The sequence below is a fragment of the Falco peregrinus genome, chromosome 2, assembly GCF_023634155.1.
Source record: "Falco peregrinus isolate bFalPer1 chromosome 2, bFalPer1.pri, whole genome shotgun sequence".
NCBI classification, from domain to species: Eukaryota; Metazoa; Chordata; class Aves; order Falconiformes; family Falconidae; genus Falco; species Falco peregrinus.
This window is the reverse complement of record NC_073722.1, coordinates 88,504,801-88,531,139: the sequence shown is the minus strand read 5'-3', so window position 1 is coordinate 88,531,139 and position 26,339 is coordinate 88,504,801. Positions and strand designations below refer to the sequence as shown.

General features: G+C 47.3%; 2 protein-coding genes across 10 annotated transcripts; one reads left to right on the top strand and one right to left on the bottom strand.

The window, feature by feature from the left end:
* The first annotated feature begins 5,623 nt into the window (after nucleotides 1-5,623).
* On the top strand, nucleotides 5,624-18,027 carry DERL3 (derlin 3). 8 transcript variants are annotated; one of them, XM_027780907.2, is made up of 7 exons: nucleotides 5,624-5,786; nucleotides 5,940-6,002; nucleotides 6,628-6,701; nucleotides 7,207-7,300; nucleotides 8,600-8,795; nucleotides 9,298-9,388; nucleotides 17,754-18,027. In XM_027780907.2, exons 1-7 carry the CDS (start codon nucleotides 5,694-5,696, stop codon nucleotides 17,971-17,973), a joined length of 831 nt encoding a protein of 276 aa, XP_027636708.1. In that variant the 5' UTR covers nucleotides 5,624-5,693; the 3' UTR covers nucleotides 17,974-18,027. The 8 variants fall into 8 exon arrangements, with proteins under 8 accessions (XP_027636708.1, XP_013151298.1, XP_005233323.1 ...); XM_013295844.3 differs by having other exon boundaries at nucleotides 5,628-5,786; nucleotides 5,937-6,002; nucleotides 17,754-18,024; XM_005233266.2 differs by lacking the exon at nucleotides 17,754-18,027 and adding an exon at nucleotides 9,942-10,589 and having other exon boundaries at nucleotides 5,628-5,786; nucleotides 5,937-6,002.
* On the bottom strand, nucleotides 13,167-26,273 carry SMARCB1 (SWI/SNF related, matrix associated, actin dependent regulator of chromatin, subfamily b, member 1). 2 transcript variants are annotated; one of them, XM_055795060.1, is made up of 10 exons: nucleotides 26,036-26,273; nucleotides 24,243-24,354; nucleotides 23,562-23,591; nucleotides 21,914-22,043; nucleotides 21,176-21,313; nucleotides 20,383-20,510; nucleotides 19,641-19,807; nucleotides 19,011-19,201; nucleotides 14,499-14,630; nucleotides 13,167-13,534 (listed from the first exon to the last, which is right to left on the bottom strand). In XM_055795060.1, the coding sequence occupies exons 1-10, from the start codon at nucleotides 26,126-26,128 to the stop codon at nucleotides 13,495-13,497; spliced, it is 1,161 nt and encodes a 386-aa protein (XP_055651035.1). In that variant the 5' UTR covers nucleotides 26,129-26,273; the 3' UTR covers nucleotides 13,167-13,494. The 2 variants fall into 2 exon arrangements, with proteins under 2 accessions (XP_055651035.1, XP_055651036.1); XM_055795061.1 differs by lacking the exon at nucleotides 23,562-23,591 and having other exon boundaries at nucleotides 26,036-26,261.
* Between the last annotated feature and the right edge of the window lie 66 nt (nucleotides 26,274-26,339).

Here is a 26,339-nt window from a genome sequence, read left to right as displayed (position 1 = left end):
GCTGACGGAGCTTCTGCTACCGCACAGAGTCACTGGGATACTTTCCAGACCAGAGGAGATACATGAGAGATGAGTCCTCTGAGGACACGAGGGCTGCTATAGCTGAGGGAACTAGCTGGTTTTCCTTGCCAGCAAGGATTTTTTGGATTTTAGAACAGCTCTGTGTTCTGTGCATTGGATCAGCAGTCTGCATTTTCATCCTCCTGATAAGCAATAGAACTTCTTTGGAAAAACTGAGAAAGCCCAAAATACTAAAAATAATTGAAATATGCTTTTCTCAATCCATTGTGAACTGTAGGTCATGCTGTGGCTGAACTATTACCTTTCCTTCCTTCTTTGCATCAGACACTGATGCAGGCAGTTAGCTGAAACTGGGCGACCTGAAGGCCAGAGAGAACAAATGGCTTGGCTGAACAAAATATCGGTTTCTGTGTGTAAGAGAAGAGCATTTAAACTCTACCAAATGGCAGTAAATGTCACTGAATGTTGCTGTCACAGGAGAGGAAGATATGTGTAGCAGTGTCAGAGTGTCAGACTCATCCTGTTTTCTTATTTAACACCCACTTCAGATAGAGCTTCTTATTAGAGCTGTCTCCTGGCTTATTGAGAGGTACCTGGACTAGGACACATAGTCCCCCTTCTGGTGAAAACCAAAGCATAAATACCATTTTTGACTCCTTGTAGGGCTGACAGCATGCTCAGTTGTATGTGCTGCTATTGTGAGCTGAACATAGACCTCTTTTTATAAGAAACAAGCATTGTTTTTCAGTTCTCTTGTTGATTTGACCACAGTGCTTATGAAATGGATGTTACAAAATAAAGGCCCTTGAAGGATATTCCTCACTGACAGCTGTGGGAGGTGACCTAGAGTGTAGAGGACAGATCACAAGGCAGAAGAATTTAACAAGAATGATTAAGTGCTGGGAAAAAATAACTGTGCAAAGAAACAGACGTTTTCTTGCTTGATGTCTTCAACTCATGATCAGAAGTTGTTTTGGAAGAGGGGCTTTATTTGGAAATGTGATCAGGCTCTACTCAAAGAGACTTAGGTGAGATCTTTCTCATGATATGCCAGATGCAAAGCTGTATCTTTGAACTAAAAAAACACAGGAAATAAAAATAACATAAACTTTGATTTACAGCAAACCCTGTACAAACCACAGGTCCTTGGAGGACTGAGCTCTAAGTGCTATCTTTAGTTTCTTTCTAACAAACAAACAAATAAAAAAACTATCCAACTCTGTATGATTCACTTTCTCCTGACTTCAGTCATCACACGGTAGATTTAGTTGATTTGGGACAGGAAATCCTTCAATGAAGGAGAAAGAATTTATATATGGCCATTAAACATTGAAAAGTAAACATTTCAAATGCCTCAAGCAGTTAGGATTACACAGCTTATCTATGCACAGTGGGTTCATGGAGCCTTGTTTCCAAAACTGGAGCAGAAACTCAGTGACTACTCTGTGGTGGATCTGGAGCTCTTGGCACCTGTCGTCCATTCCACTGAGGACTGAGTTTGAGAGCTGAAATAACCTTCCAGTAAGGGCCTTCTGGCCGTTGTGGCTCACTTGTTAGGGAGCGCAGCACTGCTCTTTCTGAATCTGTTCCTCTTCTACACCAGGGCTAACACGGACCTCAGGCATGGAATGTCCTGGGGAGCACTAGGGTGGGTGAGAGCTTGTACAGAACTTTCATAGTCTCATATCCTGGTGAGGGAGTCTCTCAGTGTGGGCAGTGGGGGTATCTTTGTTTTCAAATGAAGAAAAGAACTGGGACTGTACTGTAGCGGGATGGAGCATTACTCGAGCCAAGGGGCTTAGGGTTAGGTGGCTATGGAATGAACTCTCTCCATTGGGTGTCCTATAGCCCAGCTGGAGGACATGCCTATGTATCATCAGGCCAGGTATGACTTGTCACAGTAGGATACGTTGCAAAAGGTCATCAACTATTTTACAACAAAATGGCAATGGGATTAAAGAACAGAGGGCACATGTCACCAACTGGACACTCACTGCATGCCTGGGGGCTGGTTTCCTGCCCCGCCAGCTGCTGATGGGGATAAGCACCCCTGGCAAGGGCGCCAATGCTCATTAAGGCCTGTGCTGACATGGCGCACAGCTCCTTTCATCCTGCGACCTGAGAGAGTGCTGTGCTGGGCGAAATGGGAGCTGCCGCCTTTAAACAAAGCATCTGTTTATTCTTGAAACAATTAGTGACGGCAGTTAGATCTTGAACTCATTACTGAGCCCAAAACAATTACGATAAAAACAAGTTCCAGATGGGCTCAAAAGGAGTTGTTTTTGTCTTTACTAAATTAGAATGGATTCCATGTCTTCAAGTTCCTCTGGCATTTATGGACAGGAAACATGAATTACACACAATAATTTACTACAAACAAAAGGGATGAATGCTGCAACAGCCCATTTATCTTTGCTCATGTGCCTTCTTGAGGTTTATGTGCTGTTCAACTCATGGGGAGAGTTAAAAGCTTTTTTCTTTGTTTTCTGATTCTTTGCTATTTTGGTTTGCAGAAACCGAGAGAGGAAGCTGTTGAGTTTCTGTTGCAGGGTTAAGCTTACCTGCAAACCCAGGCAGATGCTTGCATATTCCTTAAAATGACCCCAGAAATGGGGGAAAAAAACCCAGAGGTAACAGGAGGGTTCAGTAGTGGTCTGTCACTGTGCATGTGCAACACCACTCCCTTTCAGGAAATACATATATTTTTAAAACAAAAGCCAAATGAATCCACAGTGGTGGCTGTGCAATATGTGCCAGTCCTTCTTTTCCAGGAATATTTTCTTGCGAGTTGGTCATGGATTGTAAATACTTACAGTACAAAAGGTTGCTATCACTAAGCTTGCAGATGCAGGATGGGTAAATACTGTATGGAAAGGAGAGTTGCCCCTGGTACCATCATGATTCAGTTCTTCCAGTGAGTGACTTGAGCAAAGGTTACAGATGGGAGTTCTTCCAGTTAGTTCCTCAGGCAGCTCCAAGAGCCCCCAGAGACCCTTTTCAAAGCTGGTCTAAAATGAAGTCTGGGCATCAGACATATTTTTATGGAAACTCTGAGTTTCTGATGGTTTTGAAACAGATATTGGACGCTGACATGAATTCAACTGCATCCAAAAGGAAGGGGAACCCAGAAGACAGCAGGCAGCAACGGTACGTCATTGCTGCTCAGACCTGTGCTTACATCTGCTTTGGGTCCCATGCAGGGCAGGACAACAGGACAAGGCAGGAGGAAATCAGCAAAGAAACTCCTGAGCAGTGTTTCTGGTTTTGCAGTCCCTCATGCCTTCTTGCAGCTGGGACAAAGAGTTTGGGTTTTCTTTTTTGAGGCTTTTAGTTAGATTCCATGATTTTATAGAAGGCTGTGTGTCAGCATTACTATAAAGCTGTATAAAGTGAGCTAAGCTATGTGGCTAGGTTGATGTGAAGTTGTGGGAAGGATGAAACTCTGAAAACCCATAAAATTTGACAAGGATTGTAATAAAGACTGAAGCTGCCCCTGGGCATACTGTAGTGCATGAAGTCAGCTTGGCTCAGCTCCAAAGGGAGTGAGGTCATGGGCAGAAAGAATCCTGGGAACTGGGGTGTCACTGAGATTTGTTTGGCCTCTTTCAGTGCAAGATGGTGAGCTTCCCAAGGCATTTCATCACTTCTCCCCCTTCCCCCATGAATGATAGAAAAGAAGGCCTTAAGCAGAAGCCTGGAAAAGTAGAGTTCTCCAGCTCTGGCTGGCAAACAAGGAAAAAAAAGAAAAATGAGAAACTGATAACTTTGGTTTTAGATTTCATGCAGTACCTGATTTGCACATAATCCTCCACAGGGAATAGGTGAGATTTATCATTTGGATTCTCATCTCTGTGAAGCTAGTGAGACTGAGCTCCAGGATGACGACCTCCTTCCAGCAGAGAGGCTCGCAGTGTTCATCTCCAGCCTTGGCTCAAACAAAGTAGGGGCAGGAATCACAGTGCTGGAATTCAGCTTCTGGCTGGTGTTGCCTGCAGGCAGTGAGAGCAGATGGAAAACCTCCAGTCCCTCATCCAAAGGAGCATGCTATTTATTCATTTATTTCACTTCTTATTCATTCACTCTCAGTTCTTCAACTCAGTTGCCCCTTCTGCTGGGGCTGTGAGCTCTGTGGCATACTGAATGGTCAAGCTGCAGCAGTGGAACATTTGAAATAGCCACATGAATATGGGCAGCCTTTGGCAGAGCTCCTGGCCCTGATGAGTTGTCTTTCCCTATAAGCTCAGCTCTCTCACCTGCCAGAGGCCTCACATCCATTCCAGCTCCCAGCAAAAGCCTGTAATGATACAGCCAAGCTTATGGATACTGCTGCAGTTCAAGGTCCAAGTTCTCCCCTCGACTCTACTCCCAGGACCCCTAATGCAGCTCTGACCTGGAGTGGGTTCTCCTTCCCCCCAGAGCAGCCAGGTCAGAGGCGGCTCTCAGCACCGCAGCACCTGGGGTGCTCAGGAGCCCATCCCCTGGTCTCATGGGTGCCCACCTGTCTCTTGTCTGCTCCCCTCTCTCCCCCGGTTTGTTGCTTTAACCTCCCATCCTGTCCCCTCATCTTCCACCTGGGTTTTATTCTTCATCAAAGGACAGTCAGGGTGGAGGTGGTGGAAAACACAAAGACTGCCTCCTCCATGAGTTCATTTCCCATTAACTGAGGGCTTAAAGGGAAATCTCAGGGCTCATTACTGCTCTGATGACAGCTTAACATTCCCCTGAGTAAACCCAACACCAGGCCCACTCCGTCGGGAACTGGCAAGGCTGTAACATCAGACCTGCCTCCTGAGCACGCTGGCAGCTCTGGACAGCATAACCCGCAGAACAGTAGAGGCTGTCAGGTTTATGCAGACCTTTATCAGACCATCCTTTCGCAGGGTGTTTTGTAGTAGATTTGACACGGTTCTGTGGCGAGCAGAGACATTCCACTCCCCTCCTCGACAGCTGGGCGAAAATGCTGCCTCCATTGCCCAGGGCACTCCTGACCACTGCCGCCGCGCTCCTCCCAGTGGCCTGGCACGGCCCCGCACAGCCCGGGGAAGCTCCTGGCTCCAGCCACGAGCAAGCGGCGGCTTCAGCACGAGTTACCAAAAGCCTAAAGCCCTTTGTGCGGGGGTGAGGGCAAGGCCCTCTGGATCGTGAGGCCCCTGACGCGCGCTGAGCCACTCACGCCGGTGCCCCACCGGCTAGCTGGCCGGCCGGCCGTGAGGACTGGCTGCCGCAGGCCAGCGGGGGAGCCCCGCAGCGCGGGCACTGTATCGCCGCACCGCACTGCTAAGCCCGCGCCGGCCCACACGTTGCCCCCTTATTTCCCGGTGATTGGCCCTCTCCTGGGAGACATGTGACCTGCTGTTTCCCTTCCCCGCCTTCCCTCAACCACTCGTCACTGGGGCTGCTCTCTGCCATTGGCTACGGAGGCTTGCCCCGCCTCCAGGGGGCAGTACCGCAGGGGCGCTCCCCCTCCCGACCCGTCACCTGCTGCGGCGGGTCCGTTCCGGGTTGGCGGCGGGTGGAGGCCGAGGGCATGAGGCGCGCTCCGATTGGCCAGCTCGCGCCGCCTGTCGCGTCGGGATTGGCCGGAAGCAGGCCGCGGGGGCGTGGCGGAGGTGGCGACGCGTAGGGGGCTGTTAAAGGGCCCGCGGGGCGGCTGGGCGCTGTCGTTGTGCACCATGGCCTACCAGGGCTTCGCGCAGGAGTACCTGGGCATGCCGGCTGTGACGCGGACCTACACCACCGCCTGCGTGCTCACCACCGCCGCCGTGGTGAGGGCGTGTGGGGTCCCTGCTGGGGGGAGGCTGTGGTGGGGGGGTCAGGGTCCCTGAGGGGGTTGTTGTGGTGGGGGAGCCAGGGGGTTGGCTGAGGGTGGTGGGTGCCTGACAGTGGGTGGCAGCTGCTCTGCCTGTCTCTCACAGCAGCTGGAGTTCATCACCCCCTTCCAGCTGTACTTCAACCCTGACCTCATCTTCAGGAAGTTCCAGGTGAGGCCTTGGCTGGGCTTTGGGGCCCCTCTTGACCTTTCAAAGCAAGGGGTGGGTTCAGCAGGCTGGGCCCTGGATATCATGCTCCTTAGGGTGGTCAGGGAGTGCTGTGTGATCCAGGGGGTGTCCTTACCAGTATTGCAACCTTCTCTGATTGGCAGGAGCTGGGTCACTGATGTGGTATCCCCTCCTGTCACAGACAACTGGATGCGGATAATTTCTTCCAGCCTTTCCCTGCCATACACCATCTTGGCATTTCCTTTTTTTTCCCCTTACTCAAAACCTGCCTCTTCCTTTTCTGTGACACTGGCCAGCTGATGTCAGGCTGTGTGGGGAGGGCTTTATTCTAGAGAAGTGTGAACAGTGATTTATTTTGGCTGTGACTGCTGAATTGTGGCTGTCTGTCCCTTCCAAAAAAGTAGAAAAATCTTCTTTCCTGCACCTGAAAGGGCAATATACTTGGATGTGGCCAATGGAGGGAGGTCCCACATGAAGGTGGTGCAGCTGTCTGGTGTCCTGGGGTAGTTCTGAGTGGATGGGAGTACGACTGGGCACAGTGGATAGGGTGATGGGGAGAGACCTGTCTGTCCACCTCCTTTTCTCTCTCCTCTCTCTTCTCTTTCAGATATGGAGGCTGATCACCAACTTCCTCTTTTTTGGGCCCCTGGGATTCAGTTTCTTTTTCAACATGATATTTCTGTATCCTTTGGTCTCAGTGAAACTCTCTGCTCCCTTTTTGGCTTAGATGTGATTCCCCCATCCCTCTTTCTCCCTAGGCTGACTTGCATTGGTAGCAGTCTAGAGCTGTGGATTCTTCCCTTGGCTCTTTTGGTCTGAATTGAAGCCATTCCCCTGACAACTGTGGCCACCTCTTGCACCTCCATCTCTGCTTGCTGCAAGGCAGCCCCTGCCTAAAGGCTGAAGAAGCTGGCAGCGCTGCTGTGGCTCATGCTGGAGAGCAGTACCCATTCCTGGGGTGAGCTCTGGCTGGAGCACAGTGGATGCCTCTTTCTTTTCCTGGGGTCAGTGGTATGAGGTGAAGTTTGCAGTGTTCTGCTCTGGGGCTTGGACATGTGGCTGACAGCTTCCTGTGATGAAATAGCTTGCAGCTGGCTTATTCCCTGTAAAGTCATGCTGTGGGGACACAGGGTGGCCAGCTGTTAATTTCCTATACTGCAACCCCTCCCTTCTCTCCTGCTCTCAGGTACAGGTACTGCCGCATGCTAGAAGAAGGCTCCTTCCGTGGAAGGACAGCTGACTTTGTCTTCATGTTCCTCTTTGGAGGGTTTCTCATGACAGTATCCTTTTGAGTTGGTTGAGGTTCTTTGGTGTGTTCTGAGATGGTGTGGATAGTGTGGGGCTTGTCGACTAGCTGTCTATATTCTGGCTGTATTGTGTGGTCTGTAGCAGTTACCTGCCTGCTGAGCAGGACAGCTGGCTTGTGAACCTTTGTGGTGCCATGGGGCAGAGGAGCCTTGTGCCCCAGGCCTGTCAGGCTCACACCCTGAGACTTGGGAGAGCTCTGCTGGGCATGTGGTGGAGGAGCAACTTCTGGCTGTATGGCACAGCTTGTGCTCCTCCTTTCACCCATCCTTGTCTCCTGGTCTGCTCCTTACCCAGTATGCTTAGAACAGAAACAAAATACAGGAATAGCTGCTTGTACTTGTGTTGGTGTCTGCAGAAGTACTGATGCAACTGGCAAGGGGATGGGCTGCCTGAGCCCAGGAGAGGACATGTGGCTGTATGCTTGGGAAGCTCAGTCTGAAAGGAAGCCCCTTGTTACGCTCTCTGAGAAACTGTCCAGCTGCAGCAGGGCAACCGTGTCTGAGCTCTGGTGGGTGGTGTGCACTGGAGCGCTGCTATGGCTGGCATGAGGCTGGCTCAGAAAACTGAGCTGCAGCTGACGGAAGAAGACAGAGCCATAAATACAAGGAGTGGGGTGCCCACATACTGTCTGCTGTCAGAGTGTCAGGCAGCACAAGCCCCTTGCAACCTGTCAGTGGCTGGAGGTACTGTCACACATCATAAGAAGTTCTTTTATTGTAGGAGAAAATAGTCTGATGGGGAGAAATATTTCCTCCCAAGCGCAAAACCTTTTCTCGATATTTTACTGCTGGCTTATGCAGATGGCTTGGAGCACTGCTCCCCCCACAGACCTCTGTGTGAAGGTGTGTGAACTCTCATGGCTATCAGACATCCTTGGGTGTTTGGCTAGTCAGTGTCTAGGTGCCTGTACTAGTCATGTGCTTGATCATAGTGACCCTTCTCTGAGGGTCACTTTTGGTGGCCACTTAGTCATATGGGGAGCACCTTTACAGTATGAGGTTGTAGACAGCAGCTTAAGGAGTGAGCAATCTGTATGTGCCACTCCAGAGTATCTTGTTCTGGGGTGGCAGGGAGGGGGATGTGGTGTACTTGGTGAGGCAGGCAGTGTTGGTATCTCAGCCAGCCCAGGAAAGGTTTGGTGGCACAGGCAATGTTTTGCACACTGTGATCAGCTGCCTGTAGTTCTGGGCTTCCTAGTCACAAGGCACCCTGTGCTGCCTGGAGGTGGTGTACATGGTGGATATGTTTTTCCTTGACTCGGTAGTTCCTAGCTATTTGGACTCTTTGCCAGCCTTTTTTTTCTGGGCCAGGCTTTCACCATCATGCTAGTGTATGTGTGGAGTCGCAGGAACCCTTACATCCGCATGAACTTCTTTGGGCTTCTTAACTTCCAGGCCCCCTTCTTGCCCTGGGTCCTGATGGGATTCTCTCTGCTCCTGGGCAACTCCATCATCATCGACTTACTGGGTAAATCAAAATGGGTGGGTGCTGGGAACAAGGGTGCTCTGTGGCCACAGCATGCTCAATTCTCATAGATGCTACTGGGGCACTTCACCATTTCTTGTTTTCATCTTATTTAAGATGGTGGGTTTCCTAAAGTGAGCTGGCTGATATTTCTGGGTGGTTGGCCTTGTGCCTGAGCTCTTGCTTGTGACCTGTATTTTGCTGTGCCTTCTCCAGAGGCAGCAGTTGGGTATAGTGAGGTCTGCCCAACACTTGTGCTGTGTCTGGTCTCCTGGGTACCTGGTGCTGCGTTCAGGCTGACGGGTACCCTGCCTGCTGGCACACTGATCACAGCAAACACCCTAATGCTCTGGCACTGTAGCACAGGTGGCTCTGGTGGGAGCTGGGGCATGGGTACACAAGTGAGGGACTCTTGGAGCTTCATCCTGCTAAAGCTCCCGGCAGCTCTGGTTCAGCTAGCTAAGGAGTCACAGCTGGGCCTGACCTTGGTGACATCTCTCTCCAGGGATTGCAGTGGGTCACATCTATTATTTCTTGGAGGACGTTTTCCCCAACCAGCCTGGAGGAAAGAAATTGTTATTAACCCCTGGCTTCCTGTAAGTAAAGCTGATTATTTCTGGGCTTTGCTGTATTGCTTCCCAACCTGGGTCACTTTCATAGCACACTAGTCTGTGACACTGTGGTGTGGCCACAGGATGCAATTGCATGCTGGTAGCACCTCAGCTTGACAGTTCATGCCTCTTCTGCAGAAAGTACTGGCACTCTGCACATTATATATGTATGTACACAGGTGCTGTAAAGCAATTGCTGGTACTTAAAGCTTTGCTAGTGGAATTGGAGTGTTCTTAACTGCTTGTGAAAATGCTAGATGCAGGTAGGATTTTTTTCTGATGTATTTCTGTAGTTTTAAGAAAGGCTTCATGCCAAGGATCAAAGCTGACCTAGCGGTCAAGGAACCAGGTACTGTCCTGGTTACAGGTTAAGCTGAACAAAAGAACAGTTAGTGCTGGTGCAACAGGCAGGTGGCTGTGGCATACAGCCAAGCCCTGTGAAGGGTGAGGATGTTCCTAGGAGGGCTGGGGGTTTTGTCCTCAGGTCGCTTTCCTAACTTGCCTGCCTGCTTGGTGGGATGGGCATGTCCCTTGCCAGGAAGATGGTATTTGACACACCCGAAGAGGATCCCAACTATAACCCTCTCCCTGAGGATCGTGCAGGAAACCAGCCTAGAGACCAAGACCAGAACCAGCAGCAGCATCCACAGTAACACAGGGGACTTCTCCATGTGGCCAGATTCCTTTCTTCCGGCTGGACTTATGCTGTGGCCCAGAGATCCTACTGGAATAACACCAGTTGCCATTCCAATGTGTAATGTTTAACTGTTTGTATGGGTAACCCATCTTCCCCTTCAACCAAGTGGTTCCACAGAGCTTTGCACAAAGAACTGATGAATGCTTACGGAGGTATCCTAGGGACAGGGACTGGAAGTTGTGATGGCTCCTCAGTTACCCAAGTGGGGAGTAAGTTATCAAGTGGGGTGTTCAACCAGTTACTCTTTTTTTTCTTTTTTTTTTTTTTTCCTGCTGTTAATGACTTGCTGTGTGCCAGGTCACTCTTGCCCTCTGTACGAAGACTAATGCTCCTGGCTCTCACTGTTGTGAGGCTTCTTTGTGGGCTTTCAATGAAGTAGTACTCCCAGCTACCATGGTAGAATGTAGCTCAGCCTCTTCCTTTCCTCTAAGTCCCCCACCCCTTTTTTTGTTGTTTCCAAAGAGTCTTTACATTAAAGTCCTTTATTTTTCAGTTGAGTGTCTGTTTCTGCCAGGGACAGAGGACACCAGTACTCATCAGAACTTTGTTCAAAACTGACAGGCTGATTGCTTGATCTTTTTTTGGTGGGCAGAGTTAAGTTCAGGCTAGCTGCAAGATGTCCTCCCCCTCTTCTGTCAGCAGGACTGCAGAGCATGAGAAGGGGAGGGGTGTCTACTTGGAGAAAGGGATGCCTGGGAAAGGACAGGGGACCGAGCTGGACACTTGATCCAGGCAGTGACTGGAAGCAGCACCTGACACTAGTAATAAAGGCTGTCTGCATGTGCAGTGTAATTCCACTTGTTGAATTTTTTAGCTCTGAAACTTCAACTTAGGGGAAAACAAAACAAGTTAGTCCCTAACAAGAACAGCTGTCCTAAATGGATTTGATCATTCTTACTAATGCAGCACACGTGTGCTTCTACCAGACCTTATAGCCTTTGGAGTAGATCTGTAAACACTGTCTTAGGATAGCTCATTTGGTAATGCTGCTGTCTGCTCTGCTAGACAAGCTTGCAAACTATTAAGAGCAATGTGAGTAACCAGCAACCAATTAAGAATGATACAGAAGCCTTGTAGCAAAGGAAGATTGAAACACAGTCCCCTCATCCCTGCTGGGGGCTTCCCGTGAAAACACCTTTCTTCTTAAGAAAAAATCAGATTTTGTTTGAACATGCTATTTTGCTGCACTTATGTTTCCCTCTAGTAAGAGGCTGAAAGACCTGTACAAGTGATAATCTTGTTCTGGAAGAAACAGTGGTACTAAGGGCTAAGCAGCCTCAGATTCAAAAGGTACTTGCTGTGTGCTTTGCTCATGACCTGAAAGTACAGAGCCGGTGTTTCAGTCCCTGGGAGGTTTGTCTTTAAAGTCTGCAGACATTCTGTTTTAAACTGCTTCAGAGATGGGACTCTGAAATGCAAAAGCTGGGTTACATTTTTAGCTGGGGTACTAGATTAACCTAAGGAGCTGTGATTATAAAACAAGATGCTTCCAGCTGTTCCCTAGTAGTCCTAATACATGGAGAAAGCTGGCTGTAGTTCTCATCTTTCTGGGACTTGGCCCCCTGGACTGTCCTGTCTTGCTCCTGGTTGCTTGGAGGGGTTAATTCCTACAGCCTCTCTAGGACTTGAGAAGCAAGGGGAGGTACTTGTAAACCCGCTACAGAAACTGCAGTCCTTGTGTATCCCTATCTTCTTGTGAACTTTAGGAGTATTGGGTAACCACAAGCTTCACAGCAACTCAAAAATTGCACTACAGGCGCCAGTTTAAGGCTACAGCAATTTCATACCTGTTTTCGTCCAGTTCCCTGAAGAGGCTGCTTGCAGAAGTACCTGACCATAATAGAGAGGCTCAAGTGTTCTCAGGAAAAGTTGGGAGTTTTTATGTCCGTGAGGCAAAATAAGTGTTCTACGTGGGAGGCTAAGATGCAGCAGGAGTCCCAGGTTTTGCCTTACTTGCTGAAATAACCTTTTAGCCTCTCTAATAAGGAATAAATGGATAGAGTACCACTCTGGCACAGGCACCTAGGATAAGACTGCAATAATATTATTTCTAAATTGCAAGTTTTTGGTTTCTGCAAACTAACATCTGGAAAAAGTTCCCTCCCACCCAGGAACCAGAAGTGGCTCTGCTATTACTCAAGTCTAAACATGATAAACTAAGGTTGGAAAGTGATTTTTTTGACTGTGCTAGCAGTGTGGGTGGATCAGCAAGGATCGTAAAACCTACTGGCTTTATCATAAAGCTCTGAACATAACTGTCAGGCTGCCATCAAAATCTGCCCTGCTTGCAATACTCATCAGTTCTGGCAGTGAATAGTAGGAACTCCATCAAAGAGATGGCGTACCTCAACAGCAAGGTAGACTGTTTAATTAGCTTTTTTTTAAGCAAGTTTGAATTTTTTTTAATCTCACTTCAATGGATTTTCTGTTTTTAAACTCCCCAGGGAAAGATAGGTTGTTTCTAGGGTTGCAAAATATTGACATTGCAGTGCTAATGCACTTTGCTTTGGATGCTCTGTGCACTGTAACTGGAAGCTATGTGTGCTGTCAATGACTGCAGCAAAGCCACTCACTAAAAGGAAGCTGCAGTTTCAGTGATTGCAGACTTCAACTTCTGTACCAGTTCAGAAATTTTTGTTTTCCAGGTGCAGCCTCCACTGAAAAAAGGGTTTACCATGCACTAGGTTGACATCTGACAACAATGAATGTTAAGTTTGTGACTTTAGTTAAACTGTTCTACCCTACCCTTGTCAAGTAAGCCAGCTGAACACCTCACCGAGTTCATTAGACTGTACTAAGTGTGGTAACAGTCCAGTCTTTTAGAGTTGTTTGCTTCAAGTTTTCAGTCTTATTCTCACCTTCCCCTGCAGCAAAAGGTTTTGGGCTGTTATAGCTGTTGAAGTAAAGCACTCATTTTCCATCATGCTTCAGGAAAACTGAATCCACATGATTGTTCAGCATTATACCCCAAAGCATTAATATTAGGTCCCAGGACGGCTGTTACCAGAATAGCACGAAAAGCAGCAAGATTCACTATTCATTCAAACATACTGAATTCAGCCTAAGTAGTATGCATTCCTTTTATTTAAAAAGTTGTCCTAATAGTGCATGTTGCACCTATACAAAAGAATCTTTACACTGTCCACACACAGGTATATAAGGGCTCCAGCAGCTGCCACAGGTCTTAGCTAGATCATGTGCTAATGCAGCATTCTTGGTACGTGGCATTTAGGTGGAGGGGGTGGGGGCAGAAGTCAGCAGTACTGGAAACTCTTGGCAAGTGGAATGTGTGTCCCCTTCAGGGACAGAAAGACCCCTGCCAATCCTAGATCCATTTGGGGAGAGGAGTAGGGATAAAGTCTGTAGGAAGAGCACCAGTGTCACAACAGGAAGATTACCAGGCTGGAGCAGTATTGGCCAAACGTCTCATGCGCCTAGGAGAGAGAGAAAGAGGTACAGTAAGTGCTGTGTTAGTCATGTGAAGTCTTACTAAAACCAACACTTTTGGGGAGGCTACCACAGCTTTGTGAATGCTGCAGACAGGTTTATTGCCTAGACAGACTTCCTTGGCCACCTGAGAGTGCCCCTGTTGATAAGGCTGCGACAATATTTTCAGTAACAGCTTTTAGGGCACTTTTTGCTCATCAACTTGGATTGAACTGCTACTGATTGATCGCTACTGAAAACAATTCAGCCAGCCATAGCTGGGAAGCAAAATAATTACAAAACTGTTAATCAGCAGTACAAAAACAAACTCCTGGGAAAGAGCTAAGCCAGCATATTTACTGTTCCCACAACGTATCTTTTGGAGAGATTCTAGCAGTTAATTTTTATCTGCCAGGAGCAATTTCACCAAGTAGGAGCAAGTGCTCTTGACTGCTTGTCAAACATCACTTAGCAGGTCTCTGGTGGGCAGAGCTCCTCCTGGAATCACAACAGTGCTCCCATGCTGGCAGACAGGTTGCATCAGTCAGGCTGGAGCTGGGAGCTTGCCCATTCCTACATCAAACAGCATTTTGCCCTACATAAGAGGAAGCCTTGTGGCAGGATTCTAGGTAGCATGACAGTGCATGAAACTCCAGTATTTTTGACGAATGCCTTCCTATAGAAACAAACACCCTTGCCCAAGCAGAGGCCCAGGGAAAGGAAGAAATTAAAAAAATAACCAACAGGAAACTGCTTCAAGCAGGAGATGGTTCAAGTAGAGATTTAAGTATTTGTGGAGCAAGGTGATAACAGTTTAATATCCTGAAGCTAAAGGGATATGAGTTTCTGTTGCAGTGTGCAAGTCTTAAATCCCACCAGCTGGCTCTCAGTAGAGCAAGACAAACATCAACGCTTTTAACTTCTCTCTTAGATACAGGCCAGAAGCAGAACTGTCTGAATGAGTGGCAGCACCTTGTATTTCTGTCCTGGTCTCTGATCTTCTTCTCCATCTCGGCATCTGTGAGGGTTTCCAGAAGAGGGCACCACTGGTCAGCATCCCCGGTGTTGCGGATAGCAATTTCCACAGTCGGCAAAGGGTTCTCGCTGCATGGCAGGGTAGAAGGCAAAGCAACATCCATCAGTGGTCCCAGAGCACTTCTCTGGGTTACCAGTCCAGATACAAGACACAAGGACAACAGAGCATCATTTACCATGTCTCAGGCTCAAGCATTCATTCTTAGCCCTGCTTAGTACAGCCTAGTTCCCAGAAGCATGCCAGGGGCTTATGGTTACAATCTTGTGGAGCCTGAAGTTCCTGGGAGACCAACTACTACCATCTCCTTTCACCACCAGAGAGGGGTTTGTCAAAGCAGCTGTGGCTGACGCAGTTCTCTCCCACAAAGGCCATTACGTAACTGGCTGACAGCATTCAAACCCAGTAAGCACAGGCCAAGTTCATACCCGTTTATTAGTGCTGGGAGCTCTTCTCCCACAGCAGCAGCTGAGCAGGGCCTGCTAACAGCACTCTTTGTCTAGCTTTGTCATTCTGCAACTCTGACTTCCTAGTTGTAGTTTGCCTAGCACACCTCTGACAGCTCTTCCTTGGCAAAAGTCTGGCTTTCTGGGAGCCTGATAGTGGAAAAAGCGTAATTCTCCCAATTGCCATGGAAAGGGTAGTCTTTTAGGACCTGCTGTTGCAACCAGAAGCTGCAGCTACTCTCTGCACAAGCAATGAAACACCAGGCTCTGTCCCAGATCACAGGATTTGTTCCTCAGAGATCCCTCTGCCCTGACCAGCTGTATTAACACATGCACAGAAATATTTACTGCTTCACTAGCCACTATTCAGTAAAAGTCAACAGGAACTGACCAGGAGTTGCTTCCCAAATATTGACAGTGGAGCCAGAAGCCCAGCATAAATACAGAGGAGCCTCGGAATGTAAATATTTGCTTTGAATTCTAGGAAGGGGCTCAGCCTGAGCTGCACGACCTGTGTGTGTCAGAGAAACCCCTCAGCAGGTGTGCGCACACATCCAGCCCCCTCCCCAGGGACATGCCTCTGTGCACAGGATTTCAGCACTCATGGGCAGCCCTCTCATTCCCCCAGGAAGGAACTCAAATGCTAAATTGCCATAGAAACAGCAAATGTCTGCATCAGAGCTATTAATCTAGAATAACAATTCTTCAAAGTAATGCTACAATGAAAAATTAATCCACAGCCTTTGTTATCTGATCCTAGGAGAAAGCTTTAGTCAATCTACCTCCAGTACTGCTGACATCCACGAAGCAACACTCAAAACCAGGAATTTCATCTTAGCCCTGTACTGTTACACATTCCAGGCCAAATGCTAGATCTTAACTGCCTTTTTTGACTTGATAGCATAGTCTCTACCTCATTTACTATGCTTAACACTGATCACTCACTAGAATTAAACGGAGGTTGGAAAGCTGGCCTCATGCACATAACTTAATTGCAAGCCAACTCAGATACTATGTTTCTTTAGAAACAAATCAAGAGAGAAACTGAAAAAAATCCTCCCTTCTTTCCCAACCTCCAAAGACAGCTCCTCCTCCCCTGTTATTTTCTGGTGAAGAGGACAGTGCTGCTGGCAGAATGATTGAAATCTGTAGGATTTCCAGTAGAGCAAGACACTCCCTCAGCCAGGGTCCAGGCCACTGGCAGTAGTGTCACTAGCATGCCAACAGGGCAGGGAAACATCTTCTTTTGGAAAAGGTGACTCCTCTGGCATGTAGCTTTGGTGTGTGAGAGAACCTCATTTGGGTCTCAAAGGCAAAACTCTGGCTATAAAGTGCTGTGTGCTGCCCCTAGAAATACTCAGTACTGAGGTGGGAATCATCACAGCACACCATCCCCCTGAAAATCCCATAAGCATCAGTCACCTGTCTGCTTCCAGTCTTGCCCTGTCCATTGGGCTTTCAGGCTCTCCTTGTTTTGCACAGAGTGGGCCAGCTGAAGAACTGCCCTGGCTTTCATCAGCTAAAAGACAGTTTCACCTCTCCCTCTGATGATTAAGAGGCACATGATTTCTCATCCCCCTCAGTCCCTTGAGATATTAAGGTTCTTTTGATGTGTCTAAAGCAGACCCTTTCCTTACATCACTGGAATGACTTTGGAGCAACCACTGCTCCTGTGGTTTGGGAATTCAGGAACTAACCAGCCACAGAATCCAAATATCATTAATCACTCTAAGGTTTCAAAATTACCGCTTTGCTGGAAGAAAAAAGGGAAGAGGAGGACTTGTTTGTACTATGACACAAAACAAGATTTAAATTAGGTGTGTTTTCCTCCCTGAACAGCTCATGTCTACACACTTTGTTCTGTTTGGGTTCCTTTGCTAGTTTTTTATTCTCCCCCTTGCAATATTACCACAGTCTAAAGAAGGTCTGAAATCCACCTGTTTGAACTACCCCTAAAAGGAAGCACTTTTTAATAACCACAGCCAGATATATGTTTTCAGAGAGAATAGCACGAAGTCGGCATTAATATGATATATGAGAGAGCCTGGGCAGCGCTAACTAAAATTTTACTTGCTTTAAGTTACAGATACTGATAGTAAGCAAGGACAGAAATTACCTCCCCCTCGCAGCAGTTAATGCGTACACAGATTAATTTCTTAACTCTGGTGTCTGCAACACATGGAGAAGCTTAAGAAGGAGGGAGAACATTTACTGTCCACTAAATGTGGACAATGCCTGCCTCTAATGCAGCAGGTGACAAGAGTTAGGAACAAATGCCCTGTGGGTTGGGAGGCAGTATGCTAAAAAATTGTCAAATTAAATTAACTGGGAAGGTAAATAAAATAGTGAATAGAAAAAAAGAGGGCTTCCTGGCCAGCATGGTGTGAACAGGGCCACCTCTATACTTCAGAAAGGATACGAAGAATAAAGCTCAAACTGCTGGGAATGCTCAGGCAACAAGGAATCCTACTATACCTTACGGAAATGAACTTGCTCCCAGCCATAGCTAGCTTAAACTATAGACTAAAGTCAACTTCACACTGACTCTGAGGACTGCTCTACCAGCAGGGACACTTTCACTTTCTGCTACTGCAGGCTATAACACAGTGCTAGCTCACTTCTGTCATAGTTATAATACACTCTGCAGCAGGGAAGAAGAGGCAGTACTACAGGTACCACATTCCCATGTACTACCCTCCAAGTTCCCATCATTTCTCAGGAACACATGCCACTGTTCTGTTGTTACAGTTGGATGTGGTCCCATGCTGGATCGGCAAGTATCAGTCAGCCGTCATGGATGGAAAGGCAGAAGTCACCTCCCCACCTCTGCGAGAAGAAACAAGGGGCATCATCAGGATGGACACACAATCTAACAGTTTCAGCAGAAGAGTTTAATTCCTATATTGTAAAGGGTCCCTTTCCATTTTCTAGTATTAACAACGCTGGAGATCATTTTAGAACCAAGTAGTTGCTGTGGAAGATTTTCAGGATAAAAATAATCTCCAGAGGAAGTGGAGTGAGACTAGTGGAAGAGCAACTACTGCAAAGCAGATCAGTGCCTGTTTTCCACAGAAGGCTGGCCATACAGAAAACCTTCAGACTGAGGAGGAGGAAGGAGCAGAGCTCACAGCAGCAGCCAGCTGCCCCACAGCCTCCAGCTCCTCCTTACATCCACACTAGCTACTCACTGCCCTCTCCCTGAGGCAGAACAGGATTGGTCATCTTTCCCTTTGCTGACTAGGCAAGTAATCCTGCTTCCTTGAACTGACCTCTACAAAACTGTTGTCAACAGTACTGTTTCCTCACCTCTGCAAATACATCATTTGTTGAACTCTCAAACTTCCTCAACTGCCACCATGACCCCAAGGTCAAGAAACCTCACAACGCATATATTAAGGCATACTTACAGCCTGCAGACTCAGCAATATGCTGAGGATAACATCAGTACAGTAACTCACCACAGAACACTACACAGCACAACTGGAAACGATTATCATCGGGAGACAAGTTCCAAAGCTGACTAATCAAACCTGACACTGCTGCATACCAGCTGTGAGAAGGGCCTAGGATCAAGCCAACTTCAACATCAGCCAGAGTAAGAGAGCTACAGTTTCAATCAGTCTTGGTTCAACACACTGAAGGTTCAGAGGGTGGATGGCTCAAGTCAGGCAAAGCCAACAAAACAATGTATCCAGGGCTCGTTATTATCATACATCAGAAGAGGGAAACACAAGGTATTCAGTCACTGTTAATTACAACAGCCTTTCATTCCACAGCTGACATTTCATCAATATTTGGTCCTTAAATGTTATTACACCCAACAGGAAATGATACCTGAGCATGAGCACAAAAAGATCTTAAGGACAGAACAGGTGCAAGCCAGAAGGACTGACTTAAAATGAAACTTTCTGCATCAGGTCAGCTGTTCTAAAATTCATTGATGCGAACACCCATGAAGTACAAACACACACCCACAGCCATACCAGGAAGACGACAGTTCTGTACCTGAAGGCGTATGTCTTCTGATGCCAACTCAGCTGTCCCCGGATGCTGTAGGCAATAGTAGTGACAAACTCCCCACCCAGGCCAAGCTCTGAGCACAGCTTCAAGGCAAACTTCTCAGGTGAATTCTCCTTCTCTGACATGTCCCACTCAAACTGGTCTACAAGGGAGATGTTCCCTACGTGGATATTTAGCTGGAGACAAGGGAAGAAACAGGTCATTTGTTTCCATTCTCACAATAGTTTGTCAAAGGTAATTTAACTGAGGAGGCAGAGGCTGGAGGAGCAGAGCAGTAACTCCTAGTTCATCGCATCCACAAAGCTCCTTAACTGAATTCTTAATTCCAGTAGCATGAAGACAACTCAGATTTGCTCACCAAGGTTCAGTTCCTCCAAAAGAACACAGCAATGCTTTAACTGAACTATTTTATCATCTCAGGGGCTGGCACATAATTGTTTAATAATCGGCCACCTTGGTTCTGTTCTCAATACAAAGGACAAAATGCAGTCTGGACACAGGACTGGAATTAAGAGTCCTTTGCTCCGAGGAAAGCCTCTGTTCTCTTACGCCCCCGTAACATAATCAGAGAAACCCAAATGGTTCAGCTCTCATTCTGTTGCATTCCTGTATTACCTTAATAATAACTCGTTGGTCTGACTGATCTTCGAGAATACTGTCAGTTGGGTACGACTCAATCTGTTGTCGGATGGCAGAGGCAATAGCAGGGACAAAGGTCAGAGGATTCAAATCCAGGTCATCACAAAGAATCTCAGAGAACATTTCTGGGGTCATTAGCTTTTCTGATACAGAACAAGAATGAATAGACACTGTTAACTTTCTCAGAAATCAATGCCTGCCATTCCAGAACACACAAAATTAATCTCATAGTGTGACAAAGGGGATCCCAAACACATCACGATTTGCTTATAAAAGGGTAAAAGGGTGTTTTGTATCAGGTTTGTAAGGATGTGTGTACTGACACAGGGACTTACGGCCTTCTTGATTTGCTCCATGGAGACAATGTAGCTATGGTCTAATATAATCCACATACATAAAGAAGCCACACATATTAACTGTTTTGTATTCAGGGTACTTCAGCTAACAGAATACTAACAGACTAAGCTGACAAACTGGGTCAGGAGGACATGCCTATTAAAACTCATCAGCACATGTGTCCAGGAATGACTGCAGCCCATGGAAGTGGCAGAGCATTCGCTAAGAGACACGAGAGCTGAACACAGTCCAAAGTAGGACAGCTTTAAAGCTCTGCGTATATGGAGCAAGGACATGGACATTCATGCTTGTTCCCTCTTCATATTTGGTGACGGATACAACCATAGCTCTTCAGCCTCAGGAAACTCTCCTTCCTACATACCATTCATGTTCCACGTAAACGCATCTCTGAGTTTCTGCCCATCAATTTCCATATCAAGCCTGATTGGAACCAGAACCTCCGGCTGGGATGCATTCTCATGGATCACTGCTGGGTCATGGTCATCAAAGCTAATACGAAGAGCAACAACACAGTATATGCAACTAGCACATGCCACATCTGGCATCCACAGAGGGAAGGCAGTGATTGCTGGAAGCAATCCCCACACTCCAACTCCCCAATCAGTCTTTAGACAAGACTCCTCAACACAAGCTTCCAGGGCTATGGCAACCAATACCCATTTATCACCTTTTATTACATCTATCATAATACATTCCTGCAAATACAACAAGGAAGTTTCCCAGGATTATGTTTATCTTTGCTTCCTCAACTTTTGTAATGGAAAATAAAAGTCGTGAGCCACAGCAGCATTTTCCATTGAATACATCAGATCAAAGTTACTGGAATATGTCAGTGAGAGGCAGCCTGCCCTTCAGAGGCTCTGAAGGCTCCTCAAATGACAGCTGCTTAGCAAAGCAGCAGAAAGTGGAAAGATTTCATCAGGAAAAGAATTAACCTTTTTCCTGACAAAAGGAAAGCCTTCACTAAGCCATGGCTGGCTGCTGTAAGGAAGAACCTCAAGACATACAGTTTAACAAAGAACCTCCAAGTTAGCAACCTATAGGTCTTTTGTCAAGAGATGAATCACAACATTATAGCAACTCATGAGCACTACCCCAGCAGCATGTCATTTTAGTAACTGTTTCCACTTTTCAGAAGCAGGAAGCTGCCTTACCACAGAGGGAATGTCCTCTTCTTATCCCTGCCCATGCGATTTCTGTTAATCGTTGTTGAGCATGGCACTGCATCCAGGTGATGAGAACTGTTGGGCAGGGTTGGCACCCACTGGTTGTTTCTCTTTGCCTTCTGTTCTCTGAAGAAGGAAACTATGTTAAACTGCAGACCCTGAGCACCACTGCTGCTACTTAAGGAATGGTGTAATTTTAAACTTTAAAGTCCTATTATGAGTTCCTGCTATTTTATTCTGGAAGCCTCAACAATATTGCTCCACTGAGAACCCATGTTCCACACTAGCCTCTGGGAAGCCCATTCTCCAGCTCACAGTTTTTCATCAGATATTAATCCAGGTGCACCATTATAAATACTAGGTTTGTATTTGGGTTTTCTGTCTGTACTTTATAAAAAGGACTGCTGAGAAATGCAAGGTCTCCAGAAGGCAGTACGTGCAGAGTGTGTTCTGCAAAACATCTGTTACAGCTGGAACACAGTAACTGCAAAGAGAGCTTTGTCATCAAACACTTATTTTTTTCTTCCTGTTGTATGTGGGCAGTAACCCAACCCTTACACTTTGGAGATCTTCATTTGCCCAACACTGCAAATAATTGTTAGCACAGACTGGCAAGCACCCCGCTGCACAACAGCCTGGGCTTATGCAATTTCCTGCGACTCCTGCCCAAGCTGACATCTTCCAAACAGCTCCATTCTGATCTTGGCCCTCACCAATGCTGATTACCTGAGGTAGGTAGGAGGTTCTGTGCTGATAGACACTGCCTTATACTTCTCATCATTTCCATCCAAGATCTCTTCCACTTCAGAGGCCTTTAACAGCGTCACGCTAGTGGCTAATGTTGTATAGCCATGATCTATTACCAGGAAAGATGCCAATAATTAACAAGGAAAAGCACTCCATCACAGTGTAGCATTAACAGGCTGCATAGTGAAAAGCCCTCCCTGATGCTGCAGGAAGAACTAAAATAGGTTACCGGGTGGTATGAGTGTGTGCCCCAAGAGTGCTTTGGGCTTCATTTATCTTCTCATAGCCATTTAATTTTTGAGCAAGGTTTTGACATACAGCATTTTGTACATGAGATAAACAGAGATGACAAAACATTCCACTGCTATTTCTGAGTTGTCAGAGGCCTCCACTCTCTCTGATGTTCTACTACTGGGGTAGATTACTTGCGCTGAAGTGATCAGAAGCCCAGCCACAGTGCCAGGCACTAAAGAAATATAATTGAGGTTTGACACCCATCTAAACAGCAGGAATAAATGTGACTTTCTTGATAGCAGGGGTGGAATGTCTTAGTTAACATATGGCAGTCTCCACCAGAAAGCATAGAGAAGAAATACAATTCAATGTACAAAAGCAGTATGACACCTTGGAAAGGCTGCACAGTAACAGAGCCAAGATTTGCAAAAGGCACCAGTATCTCTTTACCTTGTATAGCTATCCTGTTCATACTCTATTAAAATAAACATCTTTCATTTCATCTAAGAGTCAAGACACAGGGAGGGTTAGAATTGCATAAGCTTCCCTCAGGTACTACCAATGGATGAAGCTCATTCTTCCAGGGTACAACTTATTTATAGACCCTGGCCATTTCTGTTATGAAATTTACTTAAGATGGAAAGGAACGCTACCAAAAAAAATATTCAGAAAAAGGGTCCTTACACACTCATAATTATTAGTTAAATTTTAAATCTAACATGCTTTTACTTAAGGAGAGAAAGAGCAAAACTATTCTTTCCTACTCTGAGCTGCCCTTTGCAATCACATGGTTTAGCTCTGCATACCTACATCTGCCAAAATTATAGAATTGTTTAGGTTGGAAAAGACCTTTTAAGATCATTGAGTCCAAGTGTTAACCCAGCACTGCCAAGTCCACCACTAAACCATGTCCCTAAGCGCCACATCTACACGTCTTTTAAATAGCTCCAGGATGATGAGTCAAGCACTTCCCTGAGCAACCTGGTTCAGTGCTTGACAACCCTTTCAGTGAAGAAATTTTTCCTAATAGGATATAAAATCTCTTCCACTGCCTTCTGGGAGGAAAAGCCCAGAAAAGAACAGATCCTCAGTGGACTCAAAGGTTGGAAACAGAGAGGCAATGATCAACAGAAAAGCTGATAAGACTGGGGGGAAAGGGAGAAACATCAGAACAGCTCTTGCTGAATTACAGAGACCATCTGCTTTTGAGAGTCCTGTAAAGGTTCTGAGAAAGAAGAGTTCAGGCACGGGATCAGGATGCACAATTACAGCAATCACAACGAGAGATCAGAGGAAGAGGACTAGACATTAATATATAGTGGAATAGCACCAAAGGTCACAGTGGAGATTCTTCCTCTAGCACAGCTAAGAATAGCATGCAGATAAGACTTACATCTTCTGGGACTGTGAGACCGCTGATTTTCTGTTGGGGGGAAAAAAAAAAAAAAAAAAGAGAGAAAAGAAAAGAAAGCAACAGGTCAGCAGGATACTTGGGGGAAGGAGACATTACGTCCAGAACGAACCATTTATTTTTATTATGCTTTAGTCTAAAGAGTGTACCACAAGTCATACTGCCAAGAAATTCAACTGCTTGTTATTAGACTTCCACCAAAAATGACACAGAGGCAGCTACATTCTCACTGTGGCAGTCACATCAGCAGTGACACACCACAACAAATTCTGGCAGTCATAAACATTCAGTCTCTGCAAGAAACAAAGTTAAGCAAAGATGCACATTTTCAATGGGGCATCCTTGCAACATTCCCACCCATTTGACAAGAGAGATGAAGATGCCCCTTTGTCTATAAACATCTCTTTGGAAATACAGTATTGATTTTGAAATGTGGCTTTTGCTTTGTGATGAATGCAGCCAACCCCAGATCAGCTGGTATTTGTTGCCAGGCTGAAGCAGAAGCTACCAGCACCACTACTGCAGAGCGCTCCATCACTGGGGCAATCTGAAGTGATTTGCACAGCCCTCAAGGTGTACAAGCTTCAAAATCACCCCAAGTTTTGAAGGCAAAATTTCAGATTTCAGACAAACATTACTGAAAATGTTTACTCATCTTCTCACCATGTGAAGAGGCTACTATCTTCTTCCTTTCTTCTACTGTGGCTAGTCGCCTCCAGAGCGAAGGATATCTCTTGTACAGGGAACCCCGAAACATACGCAAGTAATTTCCCACCTACAAGAAGAAAAGCGGAGATGTGGCCTGGTATTGCAGTACAGCCTGGTATTCCATTTAAGAGATTTTTAGCAGAAGCTGAAACAAATTCAGCTCTTTGTAATGGTAAGAGGGACCTCCTGAAAGGAATTTTTTGGGGTTTTTTTTGTGACAGACTGACTGCTCTGGGTTTGGCATCATATAGCATTGTAATTTTTCCAGCAACAAGAAAACAAAATTTTTATCAGCACTTACATCACTAGTTGATACAAAAGAACTCCCATCCGTTGACAATAATCAGTTTAATAGGAAAAAACTCCATTCACTTTCACACATTTTTGGACCACTTAACCTTTCTTTACTTCAATTTCTGTTTCAGTACACAATGATCAGTAGGAATTAAACCAAACCAGATTGGTCACTGTTGGAGAGCTGGGCTTTTTTACTTTGAACCTCTGTGCCCTCCAGACATTGCTTGAATACAGCAAATGCCTAAAGACTTGTATTTTCTTTTAAAACCTTTGAACATGTAAAAATATGACTGCTGCCAATAATTGCTCTTTTGAATTTACTCACCATCTGTAAAGCAGTTCTGTTCTTCCTGACACAAAGATCCACACCTGTGCCACAGCAGGACTTGCTGACCAACAGAACTACTTCTAGATTGTAAAATCAAATTTTTAGACTGCTGGTACACTGGCAGACTGCCACAAAATAAGGTCTTTTTTCCTTGCTTGACAAGACTCATTTTGATCTTAACACCTATTTTCAGGTAATTTTTATTCATATCCTCTGCTCTACAGTGCTCGTCGACAGAAATGAATGGTAGATAAAAAAAGCAACCCTTTTTCCCCTTCCACGCGTCTGGTATGGCCATCTCGCAGACTGCAGTTACAGTTCTTCTTTCAAACTTTACACTTCACATGAGACAGTGAGAAGTCTTTAGTCCCTGCTCACCCTACAGAGCTGGCAATTTAATTTATCCAATATTCCCTTTTCTGCATTGAGCTGGGGGCTACAATGTGGGGGTTTTTTCCTGTTTCCACTGCGATCGTTTCCCCGGTGCTGAAGCACCAATGTTTCTTGCTTCAGTACTGCTCCTCTTCGGGGGGCAGCGACTCCTCTTCCGGGGGGCAGTGCAGCCCCTCAGCACGAGTAACTAAAGGGCCCGCACAGGCACGGGGTGCAGAAGCGCTGCCCGCCGGGGCTGCTGGCACGGCTGGGCTGCACCGGGCCGGCGGAGATGCGCTGGCCGGTGCCGGTGGTGCTGCGCAGCACAAAGGCCCAGGCGTGGGCTTAAGTACCTGTCCGCGCGTGAAACAACCCCGGCCTCGGACAGCGCAGCCGCGGTGCCACAACCCGCATGCAGTGTCCGGGCGCGGGGCCGGGCTCTGGCGTGTCTCCGCCAGCCACCCAGACCGGCAGCGCTGGGCCCGGCACGACCGGGCCCCGGGCAGCGCCCACCGCCGGCCCCCACGCGGAGCCCGGGCCCCGCCGCCCCGCAGCGCCCCGCCGGCGGGGGGCAGAGGGAGCCCGCAGGGGCTGGAAGGCCGCTTCCTCCCCACGGCCGGGACCCCGGTGCCCCCCTGCGGGGCTGCCCTCAGCTCGCGCCCCGCCGAGAGCTCGCCTCCGCCCGGCCCGGCGCCCCGCAGCCGCCCCCGGGCCCGCTTCCCGCCCGGGCCGTTGTGCGAGGGGGCCGCACCTCAGAGCCGATCATGTAGAACTCGCCGTCCTCCTCCAGCTGGAACTTGACGGGCTTCTGCCCGAAGGTCTTGCTCAGCGCCATCATCATCATCGTGGCGGCTGGAGAGGGGCGGCGGCAGCGCCCGGCGTCCAGAGGGAGGGCCTGGGGCGCCGGTGGCGGCGGCGACGAGGGCAGCAACGACGGGCGGCGCCGCGGCCTACTCCAGCCGCCGCTCCGCGCATGCGCGGCACACCCCGCCCTGCTGGCTGCGGGAGGGCTCCGCTAGCGGGAATGCGGCGGGAGGCGGCCCGGACGGGCGGTG